The following is a 17505-nucleotide window of genomic DNA, read 5'->3' as shown; positions in this document are numbered from 1 at the left end:
ACACACACACTGTTTTCATGGCAACTCTGGGTCAAGATTTAGAGAATTATTACTTTAAAAAGTAAAAGTAATGATAAACTACGTTCTACGTTCTGTTGCACCACCGCTGTGCTGTATGTGGATTAAACAAAGCCTTGATTCCAAAAATTTTGCCTCGACGATTTTTAGCATTCGAGTTGCTCAAATTCCTCAAGGAATCGTGTCAGCCTTCTATGAGTTGACAGACATGGTCGTAAACGGCAACTTGACTTGGTGGCGAGGCGATAATTCTAGTTTCAAGTTTCTGTAGATTTAACAGCATTTATCAAAGGCTGGTGAGTTTAAAATGATTGTTCTGAATATTCAAAAATGCCTTAAAGCCGCTAAATAAATGCTTAAAATATCACGGTATTATGTTTGTCCAGCTGGTGAGTTTTGCTATATTGAGCTGGAAGTGAGCCACAAGTGTAAGATGCACACATGTGCTGTTGGCCTGGACCGCTTTGTGCTCGAGTGTCTGTGATTTGAATGAGGCGAAAGATGCGTTGTGGATACGGCGTGCTTTTTCTGTTGACACAGTGGGAGTGTGTGTGTGTGTGTGCGCGTGTGTGTGCGTGTGTGTGAGGGAGAGAATAGAAATGGAGGGATGGAACATTTCTCAGTTGGAAATCAGAGTGGTTAAGTAACATTACAGTGGTAGTTCCGCTGCCTACAACGCTACACACACACACACACACACACACACACACACACACACACACACACACACACACACACACACACACTCGCTCACACGCACACAGAGACAACACACACCAAGTTGTTGGCTCATCATGCTGTTACAGAGCCAAAAGATGACATAATCACCTGCTCTCTCTTCCTCAGATAACACACACATTATCCATGCATATTATTTTATTGTCTTTATGTGGTTCATCCATCGTGTTCGTCAGGACCCGCCTCATGTTTTCTTTTTTTTAAAAAATGCTGCATTTTGTGCTTAAAATGGCCACAAGAAACTTTCACATTGTGTAGATTTTGGAGGCCTCTGCAGAGTTCAGAATTAATGTCTTTTCACTTGTCTGTTGGGCAGTGGGTCCAAAATTGACTTGCCCAAAGTCAATTTTTACGTACCCCTTTTATGTATTAGTGGTCATCAAATAACAGTAGAAATTAAAGTTGATTGTTGTGTTTAATCCAGGACTGCGACATCTATAAAATATATGTAAAAAATGTCTATCACGGTTTTTCAAAGTCCACGGTGTTATTTTTAAATGTTTTGACAGTGTAAAAGCCCAAAATATTCCGTTTAATATGATAATAAATGGAGAAAAGTGGGAAATCTCCCTATTTTGCATTAATTATTTTAATAATTAATGGATTATCAAAAGAGTTTAATTTTTTTTTACCCCTTGCCTAGTGAGCAAGCAGGCAAATGTTATAGTTGAGCCCTGCCATGACTGCCTTAACCACAAAATATGACCTCAAAAATAAAATTATCAAAAGAAAAATCTCCTCCTGCCTTTTATTAACTGTCCAACATACAACTCACTGTGACTTTTCCTGTGAAAATATAAATGCAGACTCTTCCATTCTGCCCGCAGTAAATCGCTTCATTTGATGTCAAGGAGAATCCGACCTGGTGGCAGGCATTAAGAATAATTATATTAAATAGCCAATGTTCTCTAGGTCATGTGGTGGCATCAATATTAAATTGGGAGTCTTTCATAACCAGTTTGAAGGATGTTTAAATAATTCCTAAAATTTCTGTTAAATAAATGAACATCAACTTGAGCAAAGCAAAACTACTTTGATTGTTGTCAGACATGTATCTCCAGAATTAGCATCTTACTCTGTTTTTTTACATTATTTGCACATGAAAGCATCATGTTTTATGAAGCTTTGTGACAATCAGTCTACATGTAATTACATGTATACACATGTAATTATTGTGTAGTCAATCGCACAACTGCACACAGCTTTTAGCACAAAAGCTCTTCATCATTATTGTTGGATGAAAAAGATTAAACTGACTTCATAATTTTTTTTAAATAGAGTTCATTTGGACAAACTTTCTGTGGCTGTTTCACCAGGTGAAAATTAATGTTGTGCCAAATTTTCAGTTCCCAAGTTCTCAAGTTCCCAATCTTCATTTTCTTCAGTTTTTTTTAGCCTTTGATTGGACCATGAAAAACCCAAAGAGACTCAGATCTTAGTGTAGACTGGACTCGGGTATTATTATTATGCTGTGAATATTCAGAATATATTTTGGGGGTTGCAATTTATGGAATTAGATAATTGTCAGAAGAAACAAATTCATGTTTTTTATCATCTCTCAGCTTTTAAATGCTCTGAACTGCCTCCTCCAATAGTTTCAGGTCCGTCACTTTGCTCAGGCGCATAATCCAGATTTTCCCAGTGCTCCTCCAAGATTTTCCTCCAATAAAAAACTAAATTAGAATCTGCTTTTCTCCCACAGGCCACAGTTATACGCTGTGACAGCTCCACACACGAGAAATACAACAAAGCCATGAGCCTCTCTATAATATTCTGTTTTTAGTTGTGTTGAGTGAAAATTATCTGTTTAGCAAACCGCGATACATTACAGTGATGGTTTTTAAAATGCAGTGTCAGGGAACAAAAAGGCACAATTATACAATATACTTTAACACAACACTGCATGCAGCAGTCTGGTGTGTTATGATGAATTACGTTGTGTGCTATAATCAGACATGTTTCTTCACTGATGCAAAGCAAAATCTGGCTTCAGAAAAATCATTTTGTTCTCTTGGGTGTTCACTGAAAATGTTCTTTAAACTCATCGTTTGGTGTTGCAACATGGTGCTTTCCAGCAGCTTGTTTTTAGACTTCGCCTGTCACTGCGTACACTTAGTTCTGTCGTGTCAGGGATTCACAATTTTTCTTTAAGAGAAGAGAAACTAAAAAGCGGGCCTTAGTTATGTGTGTGGAAAAGTTTTTAAGAAACATTTCAACACAAAATTAAAATATATATATTCCTCTGGCTTATAGTGCTGTTTATCCATCTAGATAGTTTTGGTGTATGTCGCAAAGTTTGTGAGATATCTGCCTTCTCTCAAACAAAACAGGACTAAATGACAGCGACACTTTCCAGAAATCATGAACCAGCCACTCAAGATAATCCACAGACTTTGTTGTGAGCAGTTTCATGTAGGAACTACTTTCTTTTTAGTAGGAGGAAAGTACTTCTGATATTCTGCCATAGGAACAAAGTGGTTCCTATATGAAACTGCTCATGACAGGGTCTGTGGATTATCTTGAGTAACCAAGTCATGATTTCTGGAAAAAGACATTGCTGCTGACTTTTTTTGCTGTAATTTTTTTGCTGCTTTGAGCCCCATGTGTAGGGTTGTGTACCGCTCACATGGTACCGAAACCGGTTCCTGGAATTCGGTACTTTACTCTCTCTGTCATGTGAAAAATGTAATTTCTGTTTTAAAAAAAATAGTGGAAACTTCTCAATTTTAAATTTGTTATTAATTACAAATATTTTGTTTTTTATTTTGAGCATTTTGCACACAACATGCTAGTAAAAATGCTAAACCAACCAACCAAGACAGTGAAAACCGCCCAGTTATCTCCAAAAGCAACTTATCAAACAAGCTAATTAATCACCTGAAGATTGCAATGAAATTGTTGACGCCTCACTTAAAGTTTTGTCGTCCATGGTGGGTTAAGTTGCATTGTTTAGATGCTAGCTGCAGGCATGCTAACATAAGCTCCAGTGGCTGCAAGGGACTTGGCTTTCAAACGGTGCAATCTTTAGCTTTTAGACGTACTGTATTTTGTGTTTGTTACGCCTAATGTCACTCTCTCAGCTAGATATTGAAATTTGGCACTGATTGATTTAATTTAAAGGTTCTCAGTAGTACCAGGGTAATTTGGTTGGTACGCTTAAAAGTACATAAGTAAGAGTTTGTTACTCAGCACCGCCCATATGTGTGAGTGCCGTTTAGTCCCATTATATTTCTACGGCCAAAGTTCGACAACTCACACCAAAACTAACTAGATGGATAAATAGCGCTACAAGCCAGAGGATAAATATGCATTTTTGATTTTGGGGTTAACTGGCCCTTTAAATCTCCTTATCCCAGGGCCTTGTCTATGTTATGATGAAGCACAAAGACACTTTCATATCCATTTCACTCGTCCGTGTCGTGTTGAGGAAACACAGTAATGTAGGAGGATGTACGATCTTGGCTCATGCCTGCTGCACACTGTCCTCCTTCTGAGAGCCTGACCTGGTTTTGACCCATAATAGATGTTAGTTTCAGTGAGTGTATTTAAGACACAAAGTGGCACCAGTAGCAGCAGCCAAAACAAAGGCAATGCTCTTTGACTGCTGCTCCCGCCCCTGAGGAGCGCCTGCATACAACTTCACACACACACACACACACACACACACACACTTAGAGATACAGAGTGAAATGAGTCGCTTTTACCCCCCAGAGAGCGAGCCACGATGCTGCTGAAAGCCTTACCTGACTGACCGTGTTGTTTCATCACACACACTGACTGGCTTTTATTGTCTGGATGATGGAGGGGGGGGGGGGGGTGTTTTCCTTCCTCTCGCAGCCCTTTTATTGAGGTTAATGCATTGTGACTAACACAGTGCTATTAAGCTTCTCTGTCTCTTGCAATCTATTTCTCTCTCACTTCCCTTTATCTGATTTTTTTCCCCCCATCATCTCGTGTTCCTTTTCTTCCAAAGACCACCTCTTTAACAAACACGACAATCTTCAGCTACACCATTACTGTGTGCCTTTGATTTCCCTCCATCTTTAAAGGTCATGCTGGTACCCCATTTTCACCATTTTGTAATTGTTTACAATTCTAATAAATAATGTTTTGCTCTTTATTGTGAAAAATATGATCATGTAGACTGGAGCTGCAACTAACGATTATTTTGATGGTCAATTAATCAGTCAGTTATTTTCTCCATTTATAGTTGTATGTTTTAAAAGGTCAAAAAATGGTGAAACATGTCATTTAGTGTTTTCCAAAGCACAAGATGACGTCTTGTTTTACTCACAACCTAAAGATATTCAGTTTACTGTCATAGAGGAGAAAAGAAACAAAAAAAAAATCACATTTAAAAAGTTAAAAGCAGAGAATTTTGACTTTTTTCCTAAAAAAGAAATACTCTCACCAATGAATTGACTATTGATTAATTTAAAAATCAATTAATTGTTGCAGCTCTAACATAGACCAGCGATGTAAAAGAAGAATCATCATCACTGCAGCACCGCTGTCTTTCAGTCCCTCAGGGATTTTGTGTGCTTCTTTTTTGGGATTAGGACTCGGCAACATGGTTTAAATAATATCTTGATATTTTTAGGCTATTCAGCCTCATACAATTTATATCTCGATATACACATTTTCTCTAAATCAACATATGGTTGGGACAGGGCGAGACATACCAAATACCTTCATATTAATATTGCAACAATATTGTAGGGATGCTAGTTTTTTTGTTTTGTTTTTTTTTTTTGGATAAATAATCATCAGTAAAGTGGATATAATGACTGGAAAAGTCTGGTTAGTGCAGAAAATTATATCACTTTAGTGCAAGGCAGCCTGTAAAACCAGGAAAAGACATGACATATCACCATATACGTCATGATATTCACAATATCAATATTACATCAATATTACATCAATATATTACCCAGCCCTGTTTGTTGTTGTTGCAGCCTAAAATACCTCATTTCACAGCAGCTTTTATTATAATGATAGAAAAAACTGTGATGCATGTTGATGTTGTAGGTGTTGTTTAGCAGTGACATTGTGGGAGCAAGTGAAAATTAAAAAAAAAAAGTTATTTTTTGTTTGCGCGTGTGTGTGTGTGTGTGTGTGTGTGTGTGTGTGTGTGTGTGTGTGTGTGTGTGTGTGTGTGTGTGTGTGTGTGTGTGTAATTCATTAAAAATCAAAGGCAAATTCTTCCTGGGAGAATAAAACTGCTCTGTTCTAAGGAACCGTACCAAAAAGGCTCGGGATTATAAAAATTCTAACAAAGTAGGCTTTATTTGTAAAGGAAGAACATCACCTGGGGAGTTTTCCACAATGAAGCTCAACTTCAGTGAAAACAGCACAAAATTATAAGATATAAAAGTGCACAGAGCATTAATAAATGTTAGTAACAATGACAACCTTCATGTTCTTTTCAGTATCTGTGACAGAATTTTAAAAAATACCAGGAAACTTAAGTAATAAAACACTGAGACAGACATGCATGATGGTTGTACAAAGTCAGATCTGCAGAAGAACTATGATGATCTGACAAAGATAGAATTCATGAAAGTTGGTTGAATTTTCATTAATTATTGCAACTTCCTAAAGGGATTGGTCTTTACCCAATCAGGTTGCAGTGGAAAAATATTCTTGCAACATAAACACTCACCCCTTGTCTTTATTCCTGTCTCATCTCTCTGTCCCTCTGCCTGTCCCCTGCCTCCTCAGGTCTCCAGAGGGGGTGGACAGCCAGCCTCCGGCTCTGCCCCCCAAGCAGCTGAGCAGGAAGACTTTGAGTCAGATCATCCAGGCCCACTCCCAGCAGAGCCTGCTGGACAACCACCTCAACGAGATGTATGACGTTCCCGTCAATGCTGATAAAACCACGGTCAGTATGGCAACACGACACGGTCAAACTCATTACACATTTATTTATAAAAAAAGTCAGTGGCAGCAAGCATTTAGATAAAATATTCACCTCAGTCATCCTCTTAAATATCTTTAAAAAATGTAGGCGTATGTCCTCAGGAGATATCAGTAAATACATTGTTTTATACTTTATAATGTTTTATATGAGGCATGAAGAATGGAAAAATATGATGTTGAACAAAACCACATTTTAACTTTCAGGAACTTTTTAGCCTCTTAGCTGATTGTTTTGATTTTAAAGAAATGTATTATGTGATTGAGTCTCAGCAGCCGTCATCACCTTCATACAGGCAGGTGTCTCCTGCAAACAAACCGACTCCCACTAAATGTTACCTGCCCAGCATCAAACGGCAAAACAGACAAAGTTAGTGCAGAGGTGGAAACAGCAGAGTGCTGATAGAGAGTCAGTATTGGCCCTGAATCTGTCAGGTAACAAATGATAGTGTTGCTTCATGTCTGCTAAACTGACAGTAGGCACTTATTTTGTTTTCTGTTTTTTTTTTCTGACCCCTAGTGGCCAAATATCTATTTATGACACTTTAAATCCTGATCTTACATTTAAGATGTGATGCTAGTGCACATTTACACTTAATGCAACAGTAGAATGGAGTAACGTTTCTTTTTTTTGCTTTCCAACTTTATCAATCAAGTAATACTGCCTTGTGACAGAGCTGCATACAATATTTCTGTGATGAGGGGAAAGCAGTTTGTGAATTTGATGCATCTGTGTCCAACTTTGACCTTGCAGCTAAATGGAGTCGTCCCCCATGATAATCTGGTCCTGATCAAGATGAGACCCGATGAACACGGACGCTTCGGCTTCAATGTCAAGGTGAGAGCTGAGACCAGTAAGGCACAATAGGGGAAAAAATCTGTTGAGTCCTTCTTTCATATTTATTCACTGGCTCATCTCCTTGTCTCTTCATTTGTGTGTCCAGCAGTCAAAACCATCAGCACAAATTGTCTGTGTGCGTCATGACCGATTCCAGATCAATTTCTTTGCCTAAAATGTTAAGTCTTCCCTAGAAACAGGATATTTGTGATTGATCTCTCCTTCATGTGTGTCTGTGTGTGTCTGTGTGTGTCCAGGGGGGAGCTGACCAGAAGATGCCCATCATTGTGTCTCGAGTGGCTCCGGGGACATCAGTAAGTCAACAACCCATTTAGTCTCTTGATGACGGCAACTTTATTTTCTTTCAGTCATAAAAATAAATGCAGCTCTCCAAAAAGCCACAATTTTATCATTTTCATACCTGAAGACAAGTTTAGAAACATTTCATTAAACATATTGACGTTTTTGTGTTTCTTTCCCTCTTCAGGCCGACCTGTGTGTGCCTCGCCTTAACGAGGGCGACCAGGTGGTCTTAATAAATGGACGGGACATCTCTGACCACACCCACGACCAGGTGGTCATGTTCATCAAGGCCAGCTGTGAGAGCCACTCTGGGGAGCTCATCCTATTGGTCAGACCGAATGGTGAGTTGCTCCCATTGGTTAGAAACTACTGTGTCTGCTTCACTTGTACTACTTCATATTTGACAAACGCAAGGGATGATTTAAAAAAAAGGAAACTGTACAGCGTAAAGGCACTGTCGCAAACGCAGGAGATTGAATAGGGAAATCTCATCTTTGCTATTTGTTGAAGTTGTGACTTCAATTGGTCAAAGTTCACAAAAGTTGAACTCCACATGAAGCAAAGCGGAGCCATAATTCAACACAACACAACAGAGCTGAATCATAATCTGTTGACATGTTCTAAAAAACTTACACTGCACTTATTTATGAAGTAGGGATGTAACAATATATCGAATATCACAATACTGCTTTAAAAATGTCTCTGGATGGTGATAATATCATCTCTCTGACCCTCAATTTTGTCATTTTATCCGATCCCTGCAGAACACATCTACAGGCAAGCTTTTTAATAGAGTTTAATTTTTACTTTTTGCGTGTCTGTGTGATGCACTTTTTGACGGTGTCTTTCTAGAAAGTGCTACATAAATAAACTTTTACTTTCTTACTTACACTGGTCCTTAAATTAAGGTTATCATTATTAAAGAGGTTTGATTAAGTTTTGAATCAGATGTCCACAATATTCAAGAGGACCTCTTATACTGTCAGTTATTTAAAAAATAAATCTTAACTCACCGTTCTACTCAATAACTTCTCACTGTTCTAACTCACGATTTTTTCCCCAGAGCTATAAACCACATTTCACAGTCTTCCTTAGCAGGCTGAGTTTGCTCTGTTGTCATGGCGATAGCTCAGCGGTCCTCGTCTCGTGACCTAAGTATAGACGTTTGTCATGCATCAGGTGATGCAAGCTATTTTTTTTTTTCAGTTGGTTCAGCTACATTTCAGTTACATCTGGCAGCTGCTGAGTGTAACTGTTCAGTACGTGAGAACTCCACTTCGTGTGGTGCAACCTGTTTTTTAGTGATTCATGAATCCCCGCTTTGTAAACACTTGAGTGATAACTAGGCGAAGTGTAACATACTGACAGCTGGTGACGCCCACTCCTGAAGATTAACAGCTGCACATCTGGTCACCAGTTTTTGATTCTTCTTCTGGTCTTTTCTGGACCGCTCAGGCTCACTTTTGTGATTTTATGAAAGCAGATCTACTGTAAGAAGTTGAACATTTCTGTACATCTCTGCTGTATGTGTTCACCATGTAGAAAGATGCCAAAGCTTTTTCTTTAATCAGCATCAGCAAAGTAGGAGGGGAGCTTTTTAAGATGATGAAACACAGAAATTCTTGGTATTTTAACTGGGTCAAAGAGGGATTTATGCATTCTATCCCCTGTTACATCAGAGCAGATATAAGATTGCATCGATGTATTGAATGCTTGTCAATTCACATGATTTGATTTTGTTGTTTTTATGAAGTGTAGGCACATAAATATGCACATATATGAACTGTATATTCCTATGATGCAGGGGATTGCTTGTCTTTCTTCATTATTTCTTAAAGATAAATGGACTCCCCCGTGCCTCAGCCTACATATAAACAGCTGTGTGTATATAAACTGTGACATATTTCTCCCCTGTCCCATCCAGCCATCTACGACGTGGTGGAGGAGAAGGCGGACTCGGAGCCAGACTTTCAGTACATCCCCGAGAAGTCCCCTCAGGACCCCGGCCAGCTAGACCAGCACGCTTTGAGAGACTCCATGGTCGCACTGAAGGAGGGCCTGAGCGGCGGAGCCATACTGGCACAGTTTGATGTGAGGAGAAAGAGAATAAAGCACAAACATAAACACAAAACTTGTGGAATCAGTTGGAATCAGTTTTTCTTTATCATCATACAAATGCTAAAACAAAACTTGATGGTTTTCAGTGTGTTTGTGAAATATTTTCATACATTTGCTACATTGGTATATTCCCTGTACACCTCAAAGAGGGCAAATAGACAACTTTAATTTAAAATTGTGTTTGTTTTCTTACAGCAACTGTACAGGAAGAGGCCGGGGATGACCATGCTGTGTGCCAAATTACCTCAGAACGTTTCCAAAAATCGCTACAGAGACATCTCTCCTTGTACGTGTCAGCACACGGCCGCCTGTTTCTGTTGACTCGAGTGTTTAAATATGTATCGGCATTAACTTTTTGTTCCTCCCTTCACACTCCCTCTCTCTCCACCACCTGTTTTTTTTTGTTTTCTGTCTTCTCTTGTCGATTATTCTGTCTTTCTCTGTATGTAATCGTTCTGTTGTCTTCTTCTCCTCCCTCTGCAGATGATGCCACGCGGGTCATTCTGAAAAGCACAGATGACTACATCAATGCAAATTACATCAATGTGAGTTCTCATTTTTCTCTTTCATCTCTCCATCGATATCTCTGTTTCTCTCGTCTGAGGCTCGGTGGGTGGTCTGTTCTGCTAACCATCAGAGCACATGTTGAAACACTATGGTGGCCGTACTGGTGAATAAATTAACCACGTCAGCTCTACAGTGAGTTAATGTTCTGCATGCCTTCGAGTCCCCCGGTTAAGCTAACGGCTATATTAGCCAGGTTATGGATGTTTAAAGCGTGCGCATTTTGGAGTGAACCTTTCTTTTTTATGAGTTGAAGCCATTTCCAGACGTCTGTAACATGACTGGCTTTGTCTGTCTGTATTAATAATGCCTTTTTGGAAGTCAAAATTAGGAGAAACATAGGTCATTGTTACATAAATGGCCTGTAAAGGCTGTGTTTAACATAGCAGGAGCTGCGTAGATAGAGTCATGCTGAAAACAGCAGTGAGTTATATAATAATTACATGAAGGAATAAAACAGTTAAGTAGTTAAATCTTTGTTTTTCTCTGTGGTTTAATTAATAAGCATTATGAGCTTCTTACTCATCTAATCAGCCCTGTAGCAGCCAGTAATGTAATGACTACTGTTAATATAATAACTGTCAATAACGTGATAATTTTTAATGTTCTAAAAGTTGATAATGTAATAACATTTCTGAAGCAGTAATGTAATAACTTTTTTCTCATAATGTTGTAAGTTATTACTCTATTGATGGGTTAAAAGAAAAGGGGAAAAAAGTGTAATAATTGGAGCTGATAATGTGATAATGTCACAATGTTTAAGTTTCATTTATTGGCTGTAAAGTGTCACACACTGTTGCCTCTGTCAAATAGCTGCTCAAAAATAGGGCTGAGCGATTTTGAAAAAATATCTCTCATGTTCTGATTTTCATTTAAAACATATTATGGTGTGATTTTTTTTTTTTTTTGCACGGATCTGTACCAAACAACGATGTTTTCTTAAGTCTGTAAAAATTTAACATGAAGGCCAGAACATTTCTGTACATATTGCTTCTCCTGTGACTTGAAAATTGCCGTAGGTTCTTTTGCAATTTTGATAAAATTTGAAATAAACACAAATCAAAGAGAATGTTTAGTTGTAGGGACCGTAAATCATCTCTAATTATCATTATAAAACTGAAAGATGTATTATGTGCATGAGGAGGTTGAAAGTTGAGCGCAAGTGATGTAGTGCTAGTCTGCTTGAGGACTTTATTTAAATAGATTTTTAATTTGAGAACATAGAAAGCATCTTTCAAGAGATATGAACTTCATCGTATGACATGAGAATAATTCTGTGTTTGCAAACATCTGTAGTCCCATTTTGTTTGGTACTCAAATAATTAACGTTATGGTCTTTATTCTACATTAATACATTATCTGCTCCAGTTATTACATTTTGTATGATCTTTTTTTAACCAAGTGAATAATGTTATAACTTTTGTTATTCAGTTTACATCAAGAAGAACAGGTGAATTATAATGTTGCATGCAGTTATTACATTATTGTCTGCTACAAACCCTTTACTTACATCCACTAATACATTTTCTCATGAAGAGGAGGATTTAGTGGATAGAATACGACGTCCTGTCACGGCTAAAAACAAGATCAGACCTTCAGTTATTACGCTCATTAGATTTCTATTTGTTCTCTTTGGATGTTTATCCAGTACGCAGTTAGAATTGATGACAGTTTAGAGGAACTGATGATCTGGTGGTTCTACTAACTTTATGAAGTGTGTTTTCCTTTTTTTCTGCTCCACTGTGAGGCAAAAAGTATCCATGAAAACACATTTATTAGAGTGATCTAACAAGACAGAAATCTCCTTTGACAACTCAAAGTGAGCCGATTTTCTTTTTTATGTCAACAATGATTACAGCAGTGCTATGAAGATGTTGGAAAAAGATTAATACACAGTTAATACACAGTATATTTGTAACTTTAGTGTTGACTGATGGCTTTCAGCTCTAACTTGAATGTTACGATAATTACTGTCTGACCTTTTCAGTTTTTATACATCTTTAGAAAATCTGCAAACATTTATCTGTCTGTGAACCGCTGAAAACACCCCGAACACATGCTTTCAATCGAGATTAATAAGGCAGAGAAGCTGTAAAGTGCCTAATATCTCTGTCTCTTTCTCTGTGTGTCTCTCTCTGTAGATGGAGATTCCAGCCTCCAGTCTGATAAACCGCTACATAGCGTGCCAGGGCCCGCTGCCCAACACCTGCCCCGACTTCTGGCAGATGACATGGGAGCAGGGCTCATCTATGGTGGTCATGCTGACTACGCAGGTCGAGAGGGGGCGGGTAAGTAGAAGAAGTCTTCAAAGATAAGGGCTGGAAACCTCATATTGACTTAAAACTTAGACTTAGACTATAAGGTATGGCACTAAGAGAAAAGTGCTACATCCTCTGGTCCTGGGCGTACATTGTATGAATGTAGTTATTTAATTCTAACTCCTACCGTATGAGTAAATCCTCTGTGAAGTAAAGCAAAAGTTTTATGTGTTCTTACAATACTGTCCGATCCTCAAGCCGTGACTTGAGGTACTGTATGTGTAAAATATAAAATAAAACTGCCTATCAGCCCCTGCCGAGTTTTAACAGATGTCAATAAAGATTTGTTCAAAAGCTATGAGGCAGGGAGAAGTTTATTGTCTAGAAATAATGTTAACAAGGCAGAAAAAAGAGGCATTTGGCTAGTAAGACATGGAAAGTATTGCTAGCTACGTTGTACTGTTCATATCTTTCAGCTGTATGACACGTCATGTTGCCACTTTGCACAGGTGCAAAAAAAAGTCACTGACCTCGAAGGAAGATGACTTGTTGGCTCTGCTTCAGCTGTATGAATTCTGTCCGTGTATAGACAGGAACCTCAGACCCGGGACAGGTCTTGCAAAAGTGATCATTTTAACACAAACCGTTATCTTTCCCTCATCCCAACCAACTGTTATCTCTTATCCTAAACTTGCCCAGACAATCAGTAAGATTGCTTCAAACTGTTCCTAAACACACCAGAAACATAGATGTCTTGGGTTGGTCCGGAGTGTCCCGAGCAGTAAAATAATGAGGAAACATGGGAAAACACGCAGAGGGCTGCTGGGTACAGATACAGACACCATCACACACTTCTAGTGGGTCATAAGTCATGATTGAAAGAGATTAAATCTGTGCATTATTATTTAGACAAATGTTGCATATTATGCCTTTTAAATACAGTGAAACACTCTAGATGGATAAACAACACTACAGGTAAGAGGAAAAATAGGTATTTAGATTTGCGCGTGAGCTGTCCCTTTAAGTTAGCCACCTGTTCTTTGCCCATATGTTTAATACACAAATTTATAACTTGGTTTTGTTAAATACTTGATTCTGATTGGTCAATTACAGCATACTAAGGTCTGTTATTAAATATAGCAGACCGTTGCTATGCATAACACACTGTTGCTATGAAGACCAGACAGTTGCTATGAACACAGTTCTAATTATAGACTCTGGAGGAGCAATAAAATAATTTTAAATCAATAATTCTGTAATTTGTGGTTAGTAACTGTGGAATAATGTACTGTAAGCAGGTCATTATTGTGGGGAAAAAAAGAAAAAAACATTTCAGGCTGATTCAAGCATCAACCTGTCAGGGTTTATTTCACCTGTTCACTGTTTATTCTCCCATAATGCAGGCATGATATATTCAGTCTGTCTAGAATTATTAAAAAATAGGTGATAAAACACCACACAACACTTCTTTGGCATTTCAAGAGAAGTTTGCAAACTATGCATGTTTTTTGATCACTTACACCTGATTTGATGACTCAGGGATCTTAGTTGAATTGTTTTCATGACTGTTACTCACTACTTGTCTACAGTGAATAATTCTCATATTAACTAAAGACACAATTTGCAGTAAGATGAACAATATGTACCTTAGATTTTTGGGTAAACTGTCCCTTTAAGAGTTAAAGACATGTTATTCTGCAGCAGAGCCTGACCTTTGACCCCTGAGCTGAGGATAACAGTTGTGACCTGTTAAGTAAATTAGACGTTCAGATGTAAACAGAACACTTTGTGTGTGTTTGTAGGTGAAGTGTCACCAGTATTGGCCCAACCCGGACAGCAGCGCCACCTACGGAGACTTCACAGTAACCTGCCACAATGAAGAGGGCAACTCTGCCTTCCTGGTCCGGGAGATGACTCTGTCACACACACAGGTAAGAGAAAAAACCACACGCACACACACAGATAAAAGGGAGTGTGTGAAGGTGAAGAGGGTGAGCGCTGGGAACCGGAGTCGGTCGGAGAGGCGAGAAAGACGCCGCGTCCAATCACAAAGAGACAGGGACCGGCGTCTCGGGGAGGATGAGCCTGCTGAGGACCCCGAGGAGGTGTGTTGCCATAGTGACCAGTGTGGGCTGTTCTTTTTCTGGATCCCGCTTTGCTGCATGCGGGCCACGTATTGGGATCTGGTTACCATGACAACTCCAACCACCTCAGTCAGTCACATTGCTGAAATGGAGAAAAAGAGAGGAAGGAGCAGAGAGAAGGACGATGATAGTTTGGGGAAAAAAAAAAAAAAACAGAAGTGAAGAATTTAAGTTTGTCTTGTTTTGATGTTTAACTTTTTTTTTGCATCTAAACTGATGACTTTTTATTTGCTTTTTGATGCAAACTGATGCCACATCATTGTCTCAGTTTTCTACTGTAATATATGTAAAAGGTCATATGTGTGATGCTGTTATTGAGGACAGTGTCATTAAAAATTAACTTTTAATGGGGGATGAAATGTTCCTGCTGTCTGTGTTCCCCTGATTACTTCTCTGTGTGTTGTTGCCCATGTGTCATGGCCTTTAAAATATATGGCTGTAGGAGGAGGCAATTAACATTCTCCTCTGCCTGTGATTGTTGCTATGGAGATAGATGTGTTACCATGGCGATGCAGCGAGGCAGTATTAAAGAGGAAAACAAGGGCTCTGAGTCGCACATGAAACAGTGGTCAGTAGCTGTCAGCTGTAGGTTCTGTGTGAGCGTGCGAGAGTTTAAGTCGTCACTGTGGTTTTAAATATCGCTGACTCGTACTTTCTTGCATCCTGTGTGTCTATTTTTTTTTCTTTCCCTGTTGGACAAAAAAATAGTGTGTGACGTCTTTTTTTATAGTTGGATTGCACCAACATAAATCTCACATTTTAGTAAATCAGTATCTGGTGTTTCATAATGTGAATCATCAAGAAGTGGTCCAGCGGAGTGAAAAAAAAAATAAAGCTGCTGTTTGTTATTCACACTGCCTGTTTCATAACATGTTTAAAGGCCATAATTACACAAACAGGGCGCTGTGCAGGACACGGAGCTCAATGAAACATGCTAGGAGGTCGCCCACATGAAATACAAGAACCTGTTCTGAGTATGAGTGATATCTGAGAATTATTAATAACTTCGGAAGCTCGGGTCTCTACTGATGTGAGACTGAATGTCCCCGGTTTCCTAAAAGGCATGAAAATATAATATCTTTTCCCCTTCTGTGTGTCTTTCTGTGTGTTCAGAGTGAGCAGCAGAGAGAGCTCACCCAGATTCAGTACCTAGCGTGGCCAGACCATGGCGTTCCTGACGACTCCACTGACTTCCTGGACTTTGTGGCTCTGGTACGGACCAAACGGGCCGGGCAGGACCAGCCGATGGTGGTACACTGCAGGTACAGTACCCCAACAAAACAAACAAAACAAAAAGGCACATCCTAACCACAGTCAAAGGAAATTAACAGCAGAGCATCCTTACAAAAAATAAGTATGTTGTGTTGCTATGGACACAGTTCTGGTCATAGACTCTGGAGGAGCAATAAAATCATTTTTAAATGGATATTTTGTGTCAAATATTGATTTGTTTTGTAAGTAGCTGTATAATAAGTGGAATAATGTAAAATAAGCAGGTCATTATTGTAAAATAAACCCCTTCAGGGTGATTCAAGACTTCTCCACTTTGCGTCGGGGTCCTGCACCACAATGTCTAGAGATTATTTTACAATAATGGCCTGCTCACAGTACATTATCCCTTACTTAGTCCTTACCCTGAAAACGTTTCATTACAGGGTTCCAGATCTTATCAAACACACTTCCTTTATCATGACTGTAGAGTCTCTGTCTCTCCAGGTGTGGTGTGTTTGCCAGAGTCCAATGTCGAGTGGAGAACCTCCAATCAACCGTTTTGTGCGTTGCTTGATGAACTTGATGAAATCTCAACTCAAACTCTCCGTTGTCTGTTGTTTTCTTTTTTCCAGTGCGGGGATTGGTCGGACAGGGGTTCTGATCACCATGGAGACAGCACTGTGTCTAATGGAGTGCGGTCAGCCGGTGTATCCTCTAGACATCGTCAGGACCATGAGAGACCAGAGGGCCATGATGATCCAAACACCCGTATGTAGACACATCAGTTTGTCTGTCCTGGTCAGTTTAGAGTTTCGATATTGTGATATGAACATCGACATATAAAGATAGACAACATGACAGCTTCACAAAAGTGAAGCCAAACATCTGGATCGCTCCCTGATGGTGAGCTGCAGTATAGGTCGTTCATTTTTGTACAGTGGAAGGAAGCGAAGACGTGAGGAGACATCGTCTTACCCACTTAGTCACTATTTTCACATTACTGATGATTATTTATCAAAAATCTCAGGTAAATATTTTGTGAAAGCACCCACAGTCATCCCTACAATATTGATGCAATATCGATGTCCAGGTATTTTCTCAAAAACATTGTGATGTTTGATTTTGTCCGTATTGCCGAGCCCTAACTCCACTAAAATGTACTTTAAGCAGTCGGTGGTCAGTGTTTTACTAAATCTGCTGATTCTGGATTGATGTTACTGCTGTGTGAGTGTGTATGTTGCATTTTACTGCTGTAGATATTTAAGGTTGTGCTCATTTTAAGTACCATTATCTACAGCGATGCAGCATCATCATCATACATTTGCATTACCAGAAAATTTACTTTGTTTTTTTTAGAGCTGGAACTAACAATTATTTTCAGTGTTGGTTTGTCAGT

The 17505-nt window shown here is 39.0% G+C and overlaps 1 protein-coding gene across 1 annotated transcript in view; it reads left to right on the top strand.

Annotated features, from left to right (window-relative positions):
• Positions 1-17505, top strand: part of ptpn4a (protein tyrosine phosphatase non-receptor type 4a) — a 98418-nt gene that overhangs the window by 79256 nt on the left and 1657 nt on the right. Inside the window, exons 16-26 of the mRNA XM_084725543.1 lie at positions 6478-6637; positions 7427-7510; positions 7768-7824; positions 7998-8154; positions 9738-9904; positions 10127-10217; positions 10415-10476; positions 12637-12783; positions 14556-14684; positions 16011-16159; positions 16742-16877. Of these exons, the coding sequence (XP_084581669.1) occupies positions 6478-6637; positions 7427-7510; positions 7768-7824; positions 7998-8154; positions 9738-9904; positions 10127-10217; positions 10415-10476; positions 12637-12783; positions 14556-14684; positions 16011-16159; positions 16742-16877 (1339 nt within the window). The remainder of the gene's footprint in view (positions 1-6477; positions 6638-7426; positions 7511-7767; positions 7825-7997; positions 8155-9737; positions 9905-10126; positions 10218-10414; positions 10477-12636; positions 12784-14555; positions 14685-16010; positions 16160-16741; positions 16878-17505) is intronic.

Source organism: Lutjanus erythropterus, chromosome 8 (genome assembly GCF_056507025.1).
Source record: "Lutjanus erythropterus isolate fLutEry1 chromosome 8, fLutEry1.hap2, whole genome shotgun sequence".
Classification (NCBI taxonomy): Eukaryota; Metazoa; Chordata; class Actinopteri; order Lutjaniformes; family Lutjanidae; genus Lutjanus; species Lutjanus erythropterus.
This window is presented reverse-complemented; position numbering and strand designations above follow the sequence as displayed.